The sequence below is a fragment of the Dipodomys spectabilis genome, unplaced genomic scaffold (assembly GCF_019054845.1).
Source record: "Dipodomys spectabilis isolate Male_0828 unplaced genomic scaffold, ASM1905484v1 ptg000273l, whole genome shotgun sequence".
NCBI lineage: Eukaryota > Metazoa > Chordata > Mammalia > Rodentia > Heteromyidae > Dipodomys > Dipodomys spectabilis.
The window spans coordinates 4,968,696-4,988,101 of record NW_024870950.1 but is presented as its reverse complement, the minus strand read 5'-3'; the positions used below and the strand labels follow the sequence as shown (position 1 = coordinate 4,988,101).

The 19,406-nt window shown below is 51.2% G+C and overlaps 1 protein-coding gene across 2 annotated transcripts in view; it reads left to right on the top strand.

Moving 5' to 3' along the window:
* The window catches only part of Vac14 (VAC14 component of PIKFYVE complex), a 93,387-nt gene that overhangs the window by 34,521 nt on the left and 39,460 nt on the right, over positions 1-19,406 (top strand). For both annotated transcript variants that reach the window (XM_042700984.1, XM_042700983.1), the window contains exon 13: positions 10,796-10,952. In XM_042700984.1, coding sequence (XP_042556918.1) covers positions 10,796-10,952 — 157 coding nt within the window. The remainder of the gene's footprint in view (positions 1-10,795; positions 10,953-19,406) is intronic.

The following is a 19,406-nucleotide window of genomic DNA, read 5'->3' as shown; positions in this document are numbered from 1 at the left end:
CAAAAAGCTAAGGAAGGTTTAGTAACTGGCTTGCAGCAAGTTGGTGCAATAGCCCACACTCAAAGCCAGCACTGTTAAACTTCAAAACCTGTTCCCTTCACTGTTGAGTTACCGTGTGTTAGCCAGTGCAGAAGCAGTGGAGGTAGGATGCCTGGTCTAGTGGGATCAGCCCATTTTCTCCTAGAGGAGAAGAGTTTCTGGACTTTTTCTCTTGAGAGATATTTCAGTTTGATGTGGAGATGCATGTAGTTTGAAAAAGCTTCCCTTCAGCCCTCAAATCCCTTGTCCATCTTTCTTATTGATTTGTAGAAGCTCTTTGTATATTTGGTTCTTGCAATTTGTCATCTCTCTGGCAAATGTCTTTCTCTCCCAATATAATCATGATAAACTCACTCTCCTCGCGCTGGCAAAGAGTGCTGACCTCAGGGGACAGGCTGTACCCAGGTGTTAGTAATGACGCAAGAGCTGGGCATAGGGAGGGCAGAGCTCAGAAGTCTAGCTCTACTCCCCTACCCCCTCCCCACACCCACACACCACTATTCACAGTCCCATTGGCACTTGGCCTCACTGGGATGTCTCATCTGCTGCTGTTCCTCAGTTCTGCCAGACTGACAGCTCCATAGGCCACACCCTTCTGGTATCCTCTGTTGCCTCTGCTTTTCCCTTATTCACATAAGTGGCTGTTTCCTCAGTACTGCCTGGTAGACATTGTGTCAAGATCCCTTTTGTCAGAAAGAATTCGCAGGTGTCAAATTAATATTCTTGGCACTGGAATAGAAATCCTCCCATTAGCTAGAGATCCAATTACTTCTTTTTTTAAGTGAAAACATGACCTTGATTTCCTCTGCATGGAATGTGGGGCGCATGCTCAGAAGCTTCCTGCTGGACCCCCACGTGGACTGGGGCAGTCATGTCCCAGCCTGAGCGTCCACTGGACAGACATCCTCTCCATCCTCCTGACAGTGGTGCTAGTCCCCTCACTGCCCGGCACCTGCCCTCCAGCCTGCATTTAAAATTCTCAAGGGATCTCAGTCCCAATAGAAGAGACTAGGAAGAACATCCATCCCCTCTTAAGTGAACGTTGACAGTCTGGACAATTAGTTAGCTGTCCCAGGCCTGGATCTTAGCTCTGCTGCTTCCTTGCCAGAGACTTTGAGTGAGGACTTTAGCTTCCTGGACCCATGAAGAGGGGTTAATGATGTTTACACCTGCCTTCTAAACCACTCTTCCCAGAGAAAGGGTGAAGCACCCATTGGACCCTGCCCAGCACATGTAGCTGTCCATCCTCAAATCAGCCCCTCGGACATGATAAACTCCCCACTCACAAGCAAGGCTCCTCCCCAGTAAGTCATCTTGTGTCCTTCAGGACAGCCTCAGGGTCTTCCTGCATAGAAGTCTTCCTCATCTGAGGGTCATTCCCGTGTTTTATGTTTCTATTAGAATTAAGAATGGCACCCCTTTCTGGTAATGTTCCCCTCCCCCGCCCTACTTAGATCACGGGCTTTAGGGCATACAGTTCAGGAGACCAGTCTTGGCTCTTCACTTAATGGTTGGTTGGCCTTGAACAAGTGCCCTAGTCTCTCTGAACCTCAGTTTCCTTATAGATGCAAGGAAGATAACAAAAAAGCCTCCCTCTACCTCTCAAGGTTTGTCGGGGGATTAAATGAGACCATGAATATCAAATTCTTAGCACAGGACCCAGCACACAGAAACTGAGGAGGTAAGCAGGACCCTCTAATGCTTGTAGTCATTTCAAGAGAGGGGCCATCAACAAGATGGACACTTTGTCTGCCAAAAGCCCTCCCTGTAGCTTCAGCAGCCAGAGCTGGAGTAGAGACTCCTCTCTGTCCTCTGTTTCCTGCCTGCCTTGAGAAGACTGAGGAGCACAAGCGTGCTTGAGGGACTTGTGTTCCATCTCCAGGATCTAAGAAGCCCAAGCAGGGGACCAAGTAGGGGTTTGGATTTATGCCCCTCTGTGTCCTTCCTTCCTTCCTTCCCCACCTCTCAAAACCCATGGGTTGAAGGTGCCCAGCACAAGAGCAAGGCAGAATCCAGCATCAGCCTCTCTCATCAGAGCCCGTCATCAGCATCTTTCCAGCATCACTCCTCTGGCTCAAGTGGGGGAGGGCTCCAGCTGGCTTTTCCCATCCGGGAAGAAGAGAAAGGGCACCGTCGGCAGAGCCTCATCTCAAAAGCAAAAGCTCTTAGGCTAGGAGGCACACCCCATGGGCCCAGTCATCATCTGGACCAGCTTTCTGCTGTGGAGCTTATTTGGCAGCCCCTCAGCATCTTCTCCGCATTTGGAATTGGGGTATTGAGGAGACTCAACCCAGGAGGCTCCTCGCTTTTCCCTTCCCTTAGCTTCAAAGTCGCCATCAGAAGTTGCTGATTTCAGGTTACAGCTGATAGGACTGGTGAAGCAGCAAAAAGAATGAGAATCACATTGCTAAAAAAATTGAAAGTCTGGATTCAGGGGATGTTATTCACAGCTGTGGTAGTCTAACTTAGGAGCCCAACTATATGAAGACTGTGAGCAGCCATCAAAACCAGTGAGGCACAGGCCGTGACCTAAGAGGAAAGGGGCATGGAGTGTAGGTCCAAGGAATTGATTTGGAAGCAGCTGAAATAGAGCTTTTTGTAAAGGAGCTCAAAGTACCCTCTGGATGCAGCCATCCATAGCAGCTTGCTGCCTTCCCTGTCCTCAACCCCGGTGGGATATCCCAGACCTGCAAACCACTAAGGGGAGGGAACTGGGCACCTTGGGAGCTGTTGGTTCTTTTCTGGTGTGAGTCTCAGCCTGTCCAGCCAATCTCTATCTCTGAGCCTCTCAGCCCCTCCCCAGCAGAGTGGGTTCCCAAGGAATGACTCTGCTGTGCCCTAGACTGTATTTAAGGACAGTTTGTCCGGGGAGAAATAGACTTCACCTGTTTCTACTGTCTAGGCCCCAGGAGAAATGCCACAGAAAATCTAAAGAGATCTCTCTCAAGGAAGAAGGCACACAGGTGGCCTGAGATGGGCCCTGTACAGATCTGGGGCTTGGGCGTCTTCTGTCTCAGGGCAGGAATGGCCCTCTCATTAAGTCTCTTTCCTCTTCACTGCATCCTGTCTGCCTCAGTGTTTCCTCGACTTACCCTTTTCCAAAGGGTCCTTGTTACTTTGGTCTGGTAATTAACCACCTGGGCTGACTTTGTGTTTTATTTAGTGACAAGAGGAACTTGGGCATGAAGGCTCCCCTAGGGGAAAGCCCAGGTGCTTGCTATAAAATGGTAGTGGACAGCTCTGGTCCTCCTAGGTCCAAGGTGACTCAGGCTCTTCTTTCCAGTCTCCAGAGTGAGGGCCTTCTGTTGGTTACTGCCCATCCTCCAGTATCTGCTTTCAATGGGGGGCTTCCACTTATTTAGAGGTTCCCCGTTGAGGGCATTTGAGGAGCTTGTAGTGGCCCCACTGGGGCCACAAACTGTGGCAGGTGCAGCATGTCTGGGGAAGGACAGAGCACCCGCTAAAGTTTAAAGGTGTGTGCACTCTTCTCCAGTACCCTAACAAAATCTGCCCAGCTATCCTAAAAAGGTTTAAGCTATCTCAGTTTGACTTATGAAGTTGAGGTGTAAGAATGACTTGCCTAAGGTCACACTGCCAGATGAAGACTTGGGTGACAAATTTTGATGTGGGATAGATCTGACTCCAAAGCATCTAAAGCCTGGGACCAGCCTACATGAGGGTACTACTTCATCCAGGCCCAGTCCCAACATTGCATTGACAGTGTTTTGTCCTTGGCTCACCTTCAGTTGTGGGTGTACCTTCCCCCCTCTGAGCATTCATTTTGACCCTGTTCCCCTGCTCCTTCCCAGGTCCTTCGGAGCTACCCCTGAGCTACTCACTGATGCATTCAGAAGGTAAAAACTTCTCTCCCAAGCTCAGGCCAGAAGCCCTCCCCATCGGGCCTTCTCCTGAAGGGCCCAGGCCAGTGGCTGAGATGTCTCTGGTCCTTTCCAGCTCTGAATCTGTGTGGTCCTGACTCCACTCCCTAGAATACTAATGCCGTCTGCTCAAAAGTGAACAGTATTATGAATGACTAAGAATGGGGCTCGTTCTTCCTCCTCGCTTCTTTGCCTCGGTTTTTATTTCACTCCAATTATCATTCCATCCACCCTTCAAAACAAAAGCAGCCCTTCTACTCCTGCCTCAGTTCTGCAGGTTTCTTTAAAATCAGATCACTCAATAAGGTAAAAATTTTATATGTTATTCCTTGAGAACTAAAGCATAACATCCCAGTAGCTTGATTCCTCAGCTAGGAGCTTGCCTCACATGGGAAGCTGTGCAGGACCTTTTGCTGCAGCAAAAGGGCACTGGATACTGCCCACACTCAGCATTCCGGAGGCTGGCCTTACAGGGACAGGAAACCCCACAGCCAGGGAAAGGTGCTGGAGTCCAGCACCAATCTCTAGGCCTTCTTTGGGGCCAGCCAGGACTCGAAGCCCAAATTCTAGCAGCTGCCCTCCATAGCCCAGTTAAGGGATCGGTAGCCACTGCTAGGGGCCCAAAGAGGGCATAGGGGTGTTTAGCAGTACTGGGGTTTAAATTCAGAGCCTCACATTTGCTTGATAGATGCTCTAGCACTTAAGCCACGCCCCAGATAGGGTCTTATGTTTTGTGCCTAAGACTAGCCTGGACTGCAAGCCTTCTGCCTATGCCTCTCCATGTAGCTGGAGTGAGAGATGTGCCCACAACACAGGCTTATTTTTGGAGATGGGGTTTTGCTAATGTTTTTGCCTGACCTGGCCTTGAACCATGATCCTTCTGATCTCAGTAACTGGGATTGCAAGCATGCACCACCATGTCCAGCCAGGAATTAGGTCTATGTTCACCACAACCCTCGTAAAAGGGAACTTTTCACCTAAGAGGAAGCTAAAGCCCAGAGAAGTTAAGAAACTTGATCAAGATCTCCTCTTAGATGCTTCATGAAGCTCTCCCCACCACCCATACCCCCATACCTCTTTTGCACGAATCCTATTCACTCAGACCTTCTGCTAGCCTGTATCAGCCTTGATGATGACAGCTTAACAGGGGGCTCTGGGAGGGCAGAGTCTATCTAGCCCATGATAGGTGCTCAGAAACTAAGAAGGTGGAAGTGGAGCAGCTGTGATTGAAGTGGTATGACACCAGTCTGGAACAAAAAAGCTAGCGTGCACATGCGCACGCGCACACACAACAAACAAAGAAGGTGAAAGGATGAGAGTTTGGCTGCATAGTGAGTCCACTCACCCTGTCCCACGTCTCCAGGGCTCTCTCTGCCAGAACACATAAGCCTTAAGAAAGAAGCTGCCTCCTCAGGACTGGAGCTGTGTGTCTCTTGAAAGTAAGCTGGGATTCACCCAAGCCCTCGAGGTAGGCAGGAGCCCCTCTCCTGGTTGCTATGGCCCTGGCTTATCACTTGGTAACCAGGCTCTAAGGAGGGTGAGTGAGCATTGCTCTCCCACTGCACTGAACTTCCTGCCCGGCTCCCGGGAGAATTTATAGCCCTGAGGGGGGACCCTCCTGGTCAAGGGCCCGGGATGGGGGACGTGATCAAAGGCTGGGCTAAGCAAGAAGGAGCGTGAGGGCTCTGATCTCCAAGCTATCATGTCCCGGGCAGGCCTTGCTTTTCTCTGTACCCCCAGAGGGACAGCTGCCAGAGCCCACACTGTGCTGCACTACTTTATCAGGAGGCTGACAGTAGCATTAGGTGCTGGCCTTTTGCACACACAGCAAAGAACTAGGCACTTAAGGAAAGATTTCCAAAGTCCATTTAAAGGAAGCTGCCTTGTTTCCCGAGGGCTTGTGCTCCAAGTCAAGCAACACTAACCAAGATGTAGATGTGTGTATTTTTAAGTTGTTTATGCTTTACCAAGACACAAAAAGGTTTTACTCAGAGTGGTTTTCTGAATGGGAGATAAACTAGGTCTGGGCGTGAGCAGTCTTCTTCATCCATCCCCGAAGTGCAATGCCTGCCTGCCTTGTGGTGGGAGGCAGGCTTACTGTGCCCCATTGTAGACCACAGCTCTTCTCGGAATGCCAGTCCCATTGCTGCTTTTTCAAGCTGTATTTACTTGGTGTCCAGGGCGGAGGCCTTTGGCCCTGGTGCTGGCTGGTGTGGGTGCCTTTCTTTCCCACTGTTCTTGGCTTGCAGAGACCCCTTTGGCCTTCAGGCTGGCTTCCTAGGGTGAGCTCCTGGCTAGCTCACCATGCTGCAAGACAGCAGGAATCATTCTGAATGTATTAGGGGACTGAGAAGGCCTGGCCTGCTAGGCTATACATGTATGAAGAAACGAGTCAGAGTCTGTCTGGAAGAAAGCAGAAAGGCCCAAAGTTTGTGGCTTTCATGCCTCTACCCTTCATATCAACTCTGCTTCACAGTCTGAGGAGCAGCCTGACCTAATCCAGAACCCAGACAAGGCCCTGCGACCTCACCACTGTGGACAGCAACAGCAGATAGCCCTTGGCAAAGGCCTGTGCCAACCAGACTGCAGCTTCCAGGGCCTGGAGCTGAAATCGCCTTTCCCACCAGTACCAAGAACATTCCCTTGGGAACATTCTTGCCACTTCCTCCCAGCCGGGTCTGGAGAGAGCCCAGATTGGTGATTTCTTGTCAACATAAGGATTTCCCCTGCAGGAGCTGGGATGCTAAGCCAGCCACGGTGGCCATTGCAAACCCAAAGCTTTCTAAATGTTTCTCGAAGCTCTGTGGGTACACTGTAATAAATTTCTCTGTCCTTTCCCTTGGCAGAAGTCATTCAGAATCATCCATTTTCCTTCCTTCCTTCCTTCCTTCCCATAAACTGCAGGGCAACATATGCCAAGTGTCTCACCTGGCATTTCCAGCTGAGGATGCTTGATGGTAGGCAAGAATGGGCTTCTTGGCCATGCAATGCCCAACTCCAGTCTCCAGGATGGCAGAGGACTAGCCACAGCAGACAGAGAGGAGGGCAGGCCAAGTGCTTTTCAGGGCTGGGCTGTGGACAAGTGTTGGGATGGTGGATGCAGGATAGACTAATGAAAGGAATAGGAAAAGGTACCATCTCTGAGAGCTGTTTTTTGCCTCTGAAATATATGAGAGTGGCAGCCCACAGTGACCCCCATCCACATGTTGCCCCCTAACTATGAGAAGGCACCCAACGCTGGCACAAAGGGGATTCTCCCCAGAAATCCCTGGCTTGCTCCTCTTTGTCTGTCCCCATAGAAGATAAGCCCCTTCCCTTCAGGCCTGCCCTGAGGTCTCCCCCAAGCTGTACCAGGTGCACTCTACTCAGTTGTCCTCAGCCTTGACCCTTGTACTCCAGAGAGGAGGCAAAGCCACCCCATTCAGCTCCTGAGTCAGGGACCAGCTGATGGGCCGTCCCCACCCCCTCCCGCTGCTATGGTAACAGCAGGCACTCCTGCTCCTGCAGAATATTGCTTTCTTGTAACCTCCCTCTCCCTCCTTCTTTTCCCCCCTTCTTTCTCTCACACAAAAAGAAAGCACAAGTGTTTTATATTCATTTTGCAAAAAAAAACGCTGTGTAGCGCATACTAATTGGTGTGGCTTCCTCCTGCTTTCTTTGAGCCATTCCCCATCCTCAGAGCCAGGACTCCAGGCCAGCCATGGGCATGGACCCAGGAGAACTGGATCTGTTTTCCTAGAGGCAAAGCCACATGGGCCACATGAGCTCCCTAGCTCTGGAGCCCTTTCTCTGTGTGTCTTGGGAAGCAAGGCTGCCAGAGTCACCTGGTCCTCATTCAGAGCTTCCTCCCCACGCAGCAAGGGCTGGGGGGTCTCTAGAAGAGTGGGGCACCGTGCCCTACAGGGCCTGGACTCAGGGCCCGTCCAACTAGGAGGGCAGCTCCTTGCCATCTCTAGCTCTTATCAGAGTCCCTTCTCTATCAAGGCTCTCCTCCTACATTACAAATCCTCAAGGTGCAAGTCAGGTCCAGTGAGCTCCAGAGCTGGAAATCAAAGACCACCACACAACCATGGTGCCTCCCAGTCTGTCCCCACTGCCCATATTAAGCAGCAACCTGTGCTCCGTCAGGCCACCCCTTCTCTTCCTCACTTCTGTGAAATGGAGGGGGTGATATCATTGTTCCAATTTCTGCTTTAACCCTGGTGTTTACGTGGGTGTGGGTCGGTGGGTGGGTGTGTGTTTGTGTGCACCCACATGAGTACAAGTGGTGTTGCCCCAGGCAGGACTGTGAGCTTTCTGACAGCCCCAGAGAAATCAGAGACAAATCATTTGATGTGTGAGCACAAAAGGAGTGGCTGGGATTACCAAGGAACATGTAGACAACATTTCCGGCTTGAATTGTGCAATCGAAGTATAATTTGCATCCATTTGCCATTTGGTATTAAACTTCCTAAAATAAGGGAAATCAAAATGTAAAATATGCAGTTTTGTTGGCCATGATCGCTAGTAGGGAAGCGGAGGTTCAGAGATGCACATTGTCTTCAGAAACCCTTGATGTGGGCACTGCTGGCCCAAGCCAGGGTGACTGAACAGTAACTGTGAGTCCAAAAAACATGTTACAGAGGAAGTGAGCCAGCCTGTCTTTGTGCCTACTTTCTGCACTTGGTGCATAAGATACAGTCATTGCCTGTGTCTTTAGGGGATATGTTCCAGGATCCCCATAATGCCAGAATCCAAAGAGGCTTACATCCCTATATAAACCTACATACCTACATACATCATTCCATATGCTCGAACTCATCTCTAATGCAATGTAAAGAGTTGTACTGTATTGCTTAGGGAATAATGACAAGAAAAATGTCTACATCTACTACATTTTTTTCCCTCTAACTTTTTCAATCCATGGTGGCTTATATCCTCAGCCACAGACAACCAGGTATATCTCCTCTAGTCTGAAGGGCAATCTTGGAAGGTCAAGCTCACTTGCATATGTGGGGGAACTGAGACTCCCTAATACTGACAAAGCAGACTCCTTTGTCTGGTTCATAAGCTTATGAACATCTGTCCCAGTCATTCCCTCTGGCCTGCAACCTCTCTGGAACTAGACCCCAGCTTAGTTTCCGGAATGTGCTACCTCATTCCTGCATTTGTGAGTAGCTTATGCTATAAAGATGCTTCAAATGCCTTTCTCACCTTTTTCTCCCCATTCCCTTGGCAAACTCATGCTCAAATGCTTCTGGAGTCTCTGGCTCCCCTCAGGCTGAGTTGCTGGCTCCAGCCTATTTTGTCAGTAAATGCTTACCCGTGTGTCCCCATGAGCCTGTGATTCATCAAAGGCAGAGGTTGGCCAACCCAGCATCATAAATCCTACAACTGGAGAGCTGTAGTAGCTGAAGTAGCTTCTCGATAGATACTGGGAGGAGGAAGGCTGTGATGGATGAAGTTAAATGGCCCAGGATCATGCACCTGAGGGTCAGGGTACAGATTAGAAGTTATGATTGTCTGGCCACAAGGTCCTGAGTAGTGTTATGATCAGGCTCAAGTTGGGGGACCAGATCTGAGTGTGAGGAGACTCGCTATAACTTTGAGCTAGGGACTGGCCAAACCTCAGTGAGACTGTTTAAAGGTAATGCTGATGACAAGCGTTGGTTCTGGCTGGCAGTACGGACAGCTTCCTCTTCTTCCACATACCATGGAGCCACTCAGAAGTCAGGCCTCACATGCCGCTGACTCTACCCAGACTGCTTGTCTAATGGAAATAATAACCACTCACCAGATACCTCCTTGTTGGAGAAGCACGTTGAGCAGGTGTCACTTGGCTTTCTTGCTCACAGCAGGTGTTCTGCCACTTAATCCATACCTCCCATCTAGCATTTTCTGGGTAATTAGAGATGGTACCTTGAAGAATGTTCTACCCAGGCTGACTTTAAACCTCAATCCTCCAATCTCAGCCTTCTGAGTAGCTGGAATTACGGAATAAGCCACCAGCTTCAGGCTTCCTGCCAGGAGAAATGGTACCGCTTTTACCAAGGCTGTTCTACCAGGGATGTTCTGGATTGTAGGGACAGCTCAGGGTTGTAACACTATGTGACTTGCACTCACTCTCCGAACTATCTCCCATACTCCATTCTGCCTCTTGGAAGACCTCAGCAGGCAGGTAGTCAGGTTCCAGAAGCTTTGCTCCACCCAGTCATGGCTGAACATTAGAAGTCATGCCCCAGGGCTGGAAAGGTGGCTCAGTGGTAGAGCTCTTGCCTTGCATGCATGAGGCCCTGGGTTCGATTCCTCAGCACCACATAAGCAGAGAAAAGAAAAAAGCCGGCAGTGGCGCTGTGGCTCAAGTGGTAGAGCGCTAGCCTTGAGCTGAAGAGCTGAGGGACAGCGCCCAGGCCCAGAGTTCAGACCCCATGACCGGACTCAAAAAAAAAAAAAAAAGTCATGCCCCAAACGTGGAGGCTCTGCCGAAGCACTATCCTGTGGCAGGGTGTTGGGCAGGGCTGAAGCCAGTGCACACAGCAGAACGTGGCCTGGAGTGCACTCTCTCTGGTCCTCATACAGCCCAGGAGCCCTGAGATACAGGTGTGCATAGTACATCCTAGTACCAAGCCCCATGTTTCTTGTGGACCCCTGTAATCCCTGCTGAGGACCACATAAGAGTTAGTGGAAAGGCAACTCACATCCCGATTCCAACTATCCTCCAGACCTCCCGCTTCACCCCATCAATCTACTGCCCTGTGTAGCCTCTTCAGTCTATACCTCCATTACACTCTTCTGAGCCATGGTCTTGGTGGTAGCTCTCTGTCTCTGAGCTTACTTCTACCAGATCAGTTCAGCTCACAGTAGGAACCTCACCCCTCATCCTCCTCTTGTCTCCCCAGGTTGTCCTGAAAGATCTGGAGGTGCTGGCAGAAATTGCTTCCTCCCCGGCAGGCCAGACCGATGACATAGGCCCACCTGATGGTCCTGATCTCCACATCAGCCACTCAGAGCTTCTGGTGCCCACCTCTGGCAGAACCAGCATGCTGAATCCTCCCAGTAAGTATGCCTTTGAGACCTCCTGTCCCAGGGGCCTGTAAAATGCTAGTGCTGGACCAGGAAGTTCTTCATTCTACCATTTATGAGCCCCTGAGTTGTACCAGAGTATGAGGGATCAGTAGATTTCCTGCCCACAGTCTGTCACCATAAAAGAGACAGCCACACCTCGCCCTCTTGCAGTCTTCTGGCTCACACTCCACCATCCCATTAGAACACATCCTAATTACTGTTTTCTCTCATCTTCTTGTACCTTCGATGCTTTGAACCCACTGGCTGACCATCAGAGGCAGCTGATGGTTTCTTACCTAGGCAGTGTCTCTCCAGACAGGAGGCCAGGACCCTCCGTCTCTGGTCTCACAGGTGGAAGAGGCTATACAGACATTTCACTGAGAAACTCAAAACAACTCTCAACATGGCAGGCAGCCCAGGCAGGACCCAGGATGATTCAAAATAACAGGCTGTTTCAGGCTAGTCCTTGGAAGTAGCCAGTGCATTCTGAAGGCTCATCTTTTGTGTTCATTCCATACAGCAGGTGGCTCTTTTCCTTGGACAGCCTACTGCCTAGCTCCTCCCCTCCCAGGCAGATATCACCTCTCTCTAGCAGGTGATCCTAGAAAAAGCCCCAGGACATCAGTTGATAGGAAAGTACCCAGTGAGGCTGGGTTGTCTGCCTGAGTGTGTCATCCCCTCTTGATATCCACACACCAAGTCTTCTTCGGTGTTACACAAGCTCAGGACCTATCAATGACAGCATCATTCTGCAGCCTCGTCCAACTGATGGCAGGTCTATAGACCATCTACCTGGCCCAGTAGAAACTCCTTGGGCCTATTTGTTCAGAGATTAGGCCATCTGAAAAGTTGAGGGTGTCACTAGATTCCCATATGCCAGGTCAGATTGCAGAAGGCATATGTATCAAAAACACTTCCCCATTACACGGAAAGCCCTGGGCCTCCTTAGCCCTGCAATCGCCACCTCCCTGTGTGTTCTGCCTGTGCTGGAGAGGGGAGTGGGGGCTGTGGCAGCAGCCTGCTTCCTTCTTTTCTCCCTATTTCCTCAGGACACTATTGTTTGCTTGGGGGCCCAGTTTCCTCTGATCTCCAACAAGTCATGGCAATTAGTAGTCACCATGGTCAGGTCAGGGAAGCATTTCCTACATCCTGACCCCCAAGATCCCCATGGGGCTCCCACCCCTTGTCCCTCAGCACAGGAGTACACTCTCTACCCTCTGTCCCCAAGTGAGCACAGGGGACCCAACCTGAAGTTCCTGGGAAAGATAGCAGGGATGTTAGTCACAGGGGGAAGGGCAGACTAGAGTATGGGAACTGAACCAAGACAGGAAGAAGGAAAGGCTCTTCTTGGAGGGAGGGGGTCACAATGAGTGGAGGTCAGGGAGGAAGCCAGGGAAAGGGACCTTGAATCAGCCCAGAGCCCTGCCCTACCATCTTCTGCACCCTCTGAATGGAGACATCCAAGCCCTATAGCTCAGAATAGAACTGGCTCTCCCAGGATCTTCTGATCTGACCTATCTTCTGTGAGGTGTGTTTTTTTCTTCCTGGGCCCAGAGAGGTTGGTGAGCTGGGTATCAGTGGCTTATACCTATAATCCAAGCTACTCAAGGAAGCTGAGATCTAAGGATTGCAGTTTGAAGCCAGCCCAGGCAGAAAAGTCCCCATGAGACTCTTATCTCCAGTTAACCACTCAAAAACCAGAAGTGGTGCTGTGGCTCAAAATAGTAGAGTGCTAGCTTTGAGCAAAAGAGCTCAGGAACAGTGCCCGGGCTCTGAGTTCAAGCCCCATGACCAGCAAAAAGAGGGGGGGGGTTGGTGATTAAGACATAGACATTGATTCCCACTAGTGAAGGGATGGCCTAGGGAACTACTGTGGGTACCCAGGCTAGAGTTATGGTCTAGCAGTCCAGAGTTGGGGTCCTTGAGGGCTCTAAACATCAAGCAACTACAACGGCTAGGGGATAACTTTGCTGGACATAGTGGCACACACCATGAAGGATAGGGGCTAACAATGCTGAGATGGTAGAGACTTGCCTCAGCCTGCCAAGGCTGACAGACTGGCTCACTTCAGCTAGGGACCCACTTGGAATTCGTAGAAAAACAAGAAGTATGCCAGATGGGAAGAATTTCCATCCTGGGAAGAACACCAAGGAAATGCCTGCAGCCAGTAGTGCTTCTTGCTTTGAGAATGCACAACAGGCCAGGCACCAGTGGCTCATCCCTATAATCCTAGATACTCAGAAGGCTGAGATCTAAGGGTCACGGTTCCAAGCCAGCTGGTGCAGGGAAGTCCATGAGTCTCTTAGCTCTAACAAACTACTCAGAAAAAGCCAGTGGCTCGAGTGGTAGAGTGGGTAGCCTTGAGTGCAAAGAGGTTCAGGGACAGTGCCCAGGCCTTGAGTTCAAGCCCCAGGACTGGCAAAAATTAAAAATTAAAATTAAAAAAAAAAAAACCTTGAGCCATGAGCTCTTCGTCTGAGCCTATATTTGTGCTTCAAGGCTGTGAGAACCTCCAGGCAGAAGCACATGTGTGTACATGTGCGAGTCCACAGCTGGCATCAGAATATGCAAGTTGGTCCATGATTTTGAAAGGTCAAGCTCAAACCAGTAATAGAAGAATGCAGGGGGAGGAGGAGAAAAGGAATTCAGGAAGCCAGAGTGCCCTTTCCCCTCTCCTGCCCCAGCTGTCCTGGGAAGACCCACACCAGGCGCCGAGGACGCATAGGGTGGTGTTTAGGTCAGAAAGCATGCAGGAAATGTACATTTGTTCCTCTGCTGGCTGCTTTTCTCCAAAGGGCCTCTCCAGCCTGTCCAGAGTCATTATGTCTATTCCGTATAGCATGCAGCCTGTCCTGTAGGGCCAGCCCCTCCTGTCTGGATTCTGCTTTCTTTTGGCTCTCTGGGTGTAGCTCTGAGGCTTAGTGCTGTGTCAGGGGAGATTGCTCTATGCTGTGAAGAGACTTTCTGGGACACAAAGAAGGCAGGGACATCTGCAGGAAAGGAAATGGCCCTCCTATGCACATTAGGTTGGTGAAGGCAAATGGTGCAGATCGCACATAGCAGTGGGGAAGCAAGACCCATGCCACGCCTGGATGGCTGCTGGGCTGGCCTGAAAGCGCCGCAGCTGCGGGCCCCAGGGCCCTGGAGGCAGAGTTGCCCATGTGAGATTTTCCTCTCCCCTGGCCTAATGTAAACAGCTCTCCTACCAGTGCAGAGGCTCAGGTCTGGATTCTCCCATCACTGGCTCCTCCTTCATTCCTGACCAGCGAAGAGCTACTTCAGGATCAACAGAGGGAGCTGCCTAGGCAAGTAGCTCTGGGAGAAACTGGCAGAGGACATGTCTCCCTCTCCCCTGGGGCTTGGCTCCTTCTTGACCCACTCAGGAGGGGCCCCAGGAAGAGGGTACAGTTCCCAGGCCTTCAGGCCTTCCCTGACCTCGAGCCTATGCAGGAAGCTTAACGGGACCAAGGAGGCCCCTGGGATCAAGCCCATTGTCTTCCCGGGGCCTGGACAACTCTGCTGCCAGAGAAAGAGCACCTACACCTGAGGCGATCCAGATTGGAGGAGATGCAGAGCCAAGCACAGCAGCAGTGCGGTAGATGATCACCCCAGAGTAATGCTTGCCCCCTCCTTGGTGGAACAAGAACCACTCGTGGGAGCGCACCTTATAGGCTCACTGGTCCCAGATGTCTCATCTCTAGCTCTAATACTGGGCAAATGAAATCTTCCATTGCATTCCTTGCAGTCTGGGCCCCTGTGGCCAGATACCAGCAGTGTCTTCATGTCGCCAGACAACACATTCTAGAAGAAATCCTGAGAGCCATCTCTGGATGTTTCCCCTGGGAGTAACGGTGGAAACTGGCTGTCAGCATTGGTGGCACTCTCACCGGGACAGCAGCTGAGCACTCGATGTGGGGTGGCCCACCTGGCTGAGCCTGACTCCTCATGACAGTGCTGAGAGGGAGCACTCTCGTCATCCCTTTGAGCAGGGATAGTGACTGGCATTGCGTTGTGACTAATAACCTCCTAGCCCACACTCACAGCCCTGCAGAAGCCTGTGTCACAAGATGAGGAGTAGGGAGGTGGTGGTCCAAGGCTAGGCTGGGTGCCTCCTTGGGGAACCCAGCCTGGCGGTTCCTAAGGAAGCCCCTCCTGTCCTCGCAGTGACTTCAGGGGCATGCCCATTGTGGCCTCAAGTCACGGAGCACTTGATTTCTGGCTCTCCCCTCTACTCACTGCAGTTGCTAAGATCCTTTGCCGTGAGGCACCTGGGAACCACTACATCAACTGACTGAGAGCTCCCCTGTGGATGGGGCTGTGAGGGGCTTCATTCTGTGTGCACTCCAGCCAGCTCCAATAGCCTGTTCTCTGTTCTCCAATACCCTCCCACTCACTCCCATATGCCTGGCAGAGCTGACCTGTGCTCCCTCCTGGCTGTGACCTCCTAGACCCCTGCTCCTCCTCGGTGACCCAGAGTTGTCAGAACTGCAGTCAGCGGGACCAGCCCTGCCTCTCAAGAGTTGGATTTTACCAGGATCACAAAGGATCCAGCTCTGGGCACAGGCTCACATTTACTCATCTATGACTCTCCAGCATCCAGCACCCAACAAGGATTGGCACTATTTTTTGGAATTCATTTAAAGGAAGGGAAATAGGCACTGTCACAAAGGATGAGCTCACCGCCCAGGGTACTGCCCTCTTGGGCCCTAGGTACCAGGCCTGTGTGACCGGCTCCCTCCCTCCAGGGCTGCCCTCCATTCCGCCCTTGCTCTGCTGCAGCAGCTGCCCCTTCCTGGTAGCAAAGGGCTGTGCAAACCCACTGCTGCCCTGTCAGCTAGAAATCCCTCCCATGCCCCCGTGTGACTCATTAGCATCCCTCTTTCTCTGAGCCATGCACCTGCAGCACCTCCTGGATGTGGGTGAGGCCCCATGCCCCTGTCCTTACTGACCTCAGCAGGGCCATCCACAGATACAGTGGTTGCCTCCTGAATCAGCTCCCCAGGTACTGATGCTGTTAGATCGATTGTTCGTCCATGCAGCCATGGGGTTTGTACTCCTGCCAATTGAACAGATATCATCAACTCCCCCTGGTCCAAGCCTCAGTTTGGTCTCCCTTTCTCCTGCCACTATTCTGTGTGGAAGCCATCCCTTCTGCATCTGTCCCCTTTGACCCACACAAGCCTCCCAGTCATGCTGCTGCTTCCATGAAGCACTTCCTGTGCCAGCTGTGGGCACACTCCTTACCCTCGGGATGGTTCACAGATGAGAAACTGGCCTCAAGGAAGCCTCACTGTCTCCACCACCCTGCTAGCAGTGGCAGGGCCTGGATCTAATCTAGGCCCTTGTCCTCTCGGGGCAACAGCTCCAAATGCCCACCCAGTAGGGGCTGTCCAAGCACAGGGCCCCACTCCACCGGGGAAGGAGAATGGAGAATGGAGCAGAAACCTTGCTGAGCCTGCGCTGGGTGGCTAATGTTTTCGCATCTGGTTCTGTTGAACTGTAACTCTCGTTGTGTATTGAGGCCAGAGCTATTTTTATCCTGACATGTGAGGTTCCTTCACGTCATAGCCACAAATCTCAATCCAAAACATCCCAGGAAAGCTTGTTTGTGAGACGCACTAGATTCTCATGTCGCCACATCAGGTTTCACTTAGCAACATCTGCAGGGCTGGCTCCCAAGCCACCACCCCACTGGCCTGCCTTTGTATACAGGGGGCTCCCCACAGCATCTGTCTACCCCTGAGCAGCCGCTTGGTCACGTGAGCTTCCTGCCAGCTCCAGGCAGGCTCCTCCGTTGCTCAAGCCAGAAATGCAAGGCAGATCTGCTTAGCTAAGGGACTGTACCCTTTCTCACAAGACCTGCCCTCTACAGAATCAGGAAATGGAAACCCTGGGCGCCTTGACACCTCAAGAGAGAGCCTCCTTGAGACAAACAGCCAGGTTCTTCCTGCCCTCTCTTCTCCTCCTCTGCCTGATAGTCCTCATCAGGTAGCTTTCCCACCATCTCAAGTGGCACACAAGCCTTTGCCACCCAGAATGCTGGTCAGACACTGCCTCTTAGCATATCCATGGGGGCAGTGTTGAAGGACATACTCTGAGCCTAGACACTGCATCACATTGCTGCAGCTACACTTCTAGGCCATCTTTGTTCTCTCTCAGCCTCATCTGAACCTGCAGCCCTAGCTAAGAACCTGCTTTCTTAGGTTGTCTCAAGCCAGTGAGCTCTGAAGACTGCAGAGTCAGAGAGCCAAGAGGGATACCAAAGTGGGGAGAGCATGTAGGCCCTGGCCCTGTCCCTAGTGGGCATTAAGATGGCTCCTTTATTTGTCCAGGAAACCCTCTCCAGGCTTCTGTCCACGCATCCTTCTCCTCCTTCCACTAATCGTCACCATGCATCTGGACTCTGAGAGTCCATTCTTGGCCCAAAGCAGGAGCTGGTAGGTAAATCTAGAGCATCCTTGTGTCTTTCTTCCTGTGTCCAGTCTGTCAGCTGGGGAGTCACAGTGGCCCCCTCTCCTCTTCCTCCCAGCATCAGGACAGTGCTCTGTAGATCTGAAGTCTCCGCACTCAAACATTTCCAGACAATTCCCCCATCTTTCATTGTGAGACTTAGGAAATGAGAGAAGTCTGCCTCATGCAGTGCTCTTGGATAGGAGACATTTGCTAATAAAAGCAGCCCGTGTTTATTAAGTACAGGCTGTGTGGCAGGTCAGGCCCAGTACGTATTTATTTTGTCTCATGTCATAGGGGCTCTTACTGTCCCCACTTGCAGACAAAGAAACTAAGACTAGCTGGGTGCTGATGGCTCATGCCTGTAATCCTAGCCTCTCAGGGGGCTGAGATCTGAACATCTCAGTTCAAAGCCAGCCTGTGCAGGACCATCCATGAGACTCTTATCTCCAGTTAACCACCAGAAGTGGAGCTGTGGCTCAAAGTGGTAGAGCACTAGCCTTGAGCAGATAAAGCTCAGGGACATCGCCCAGGCAATGTCAAGCCCCAAGACTGCCAACCCCCCAAAAAAAGTAAGAAATTGAGAGAAAGAAACTAAGATTAAAGAACCTCAGGGCCTGTCTGAATGAAGATTCTGGGCCCAGATGGCCCCCACCAGGGAAGACTTCATTGTGGCTTTTCCTTACATTGCCTCCTTTGTTTTTTGCTTTGGAGCCTAAATGACCCTAGGCCTGGAAATGGGATGGGTGAGAGGTACACTAAGTAGCAGGAAGAGGACAGAGACCCAAGGAGCCTTTGCAGATGTGTACCTAGGGGAAGTTAACTAGGTTAGTGTTCACCCATACCTACAGTGTGTGGAGCCAACAGCCAGGCTCTTCTGGGCCACCACTAAATCGCCTGAGGGTGAGGATGGAGAGGTGGCCCTGCTTTAGCAGCTATATCTGCAGCCACCTCTTCTGAGATCAGCCGGAACGGCCCCAGCTGTGCCTGGGGTAACTCAATCTGTAAGAATGTGACACTTGATTCTGCAAACAGCCCCTCTGGGCCAGGGAGCAGAGACTGTTTGCCATTCCAGAGTCACTCAGGACTTCCCCCAGGCTGGCCATCCCAGGCAGGGACCCAGAACAAAGCAATCCAAACAGCAGGAAGTACTTGAGGCCTGCCCTTGACAGGGCTCCTCATAAAGGGCTTACCCCATCAGCATTCACTGGGGCTGTCTAACAGGGCCTCAGGATGGAGAATGGTGGATATGGAGGTAAAGAATCCTCACAGAACTGTCCCCAGTTGACAAAAATGCCTTTTCTAGTTCACAGCCACTTCCATATAAGGACCAGAAAAGAGAGCCTAAGGCACGATCTGAGTGCAACACAAAAGGCAGAACTCTGGGAGGAGTATTTCAGTGCTGCTGTCTGATCAGCAGGCATCTAATAAGCCAGATAGCTCCTCTGTAAAACTTGCTCATAGTGCTTGAGAACTTACATGTGCTTCCATTAGCAAACTTTGAGCACCTTGCCTACCTTGTGCTGGCTCCTGGTCGCCCCTTTCATGGTACAGGGGGCATGGTGTGACTTCCACAGGGCTCGTGGGCAGAGAGACTGGCTCTGAAATTGTTGGCTTAAAATGTCTCAGACACTGCAAACAAAATGATGTTTTATCCATCCAGCACATTACTCAGCCACAAGAATGGTGAATGAGTGAATGGATGAATGAATGAACCGATACATACTCTAACAAGGGTGAATCTTGATAAATACATGGCATGAGAGAAGCCCTGTGCTGTAGGGCTTGGTGTACATGTGAATCAGCATGTCCACAGAAGCAGAAAGTAGATCCTTGGTTTCCAGGGCTTGGTGGAGAGAAGAACAGGAGGCGATTTACAGTGAATGCAGGGATTTCTGTAGGAAGTGATTTTAAAAAAAAAAAAGTTCCGAAATTCATGGTAGATGTTGTAAAACTTTGTGGCTCAGTTTGACAAACAAGCGGGTTTGGGCAGAC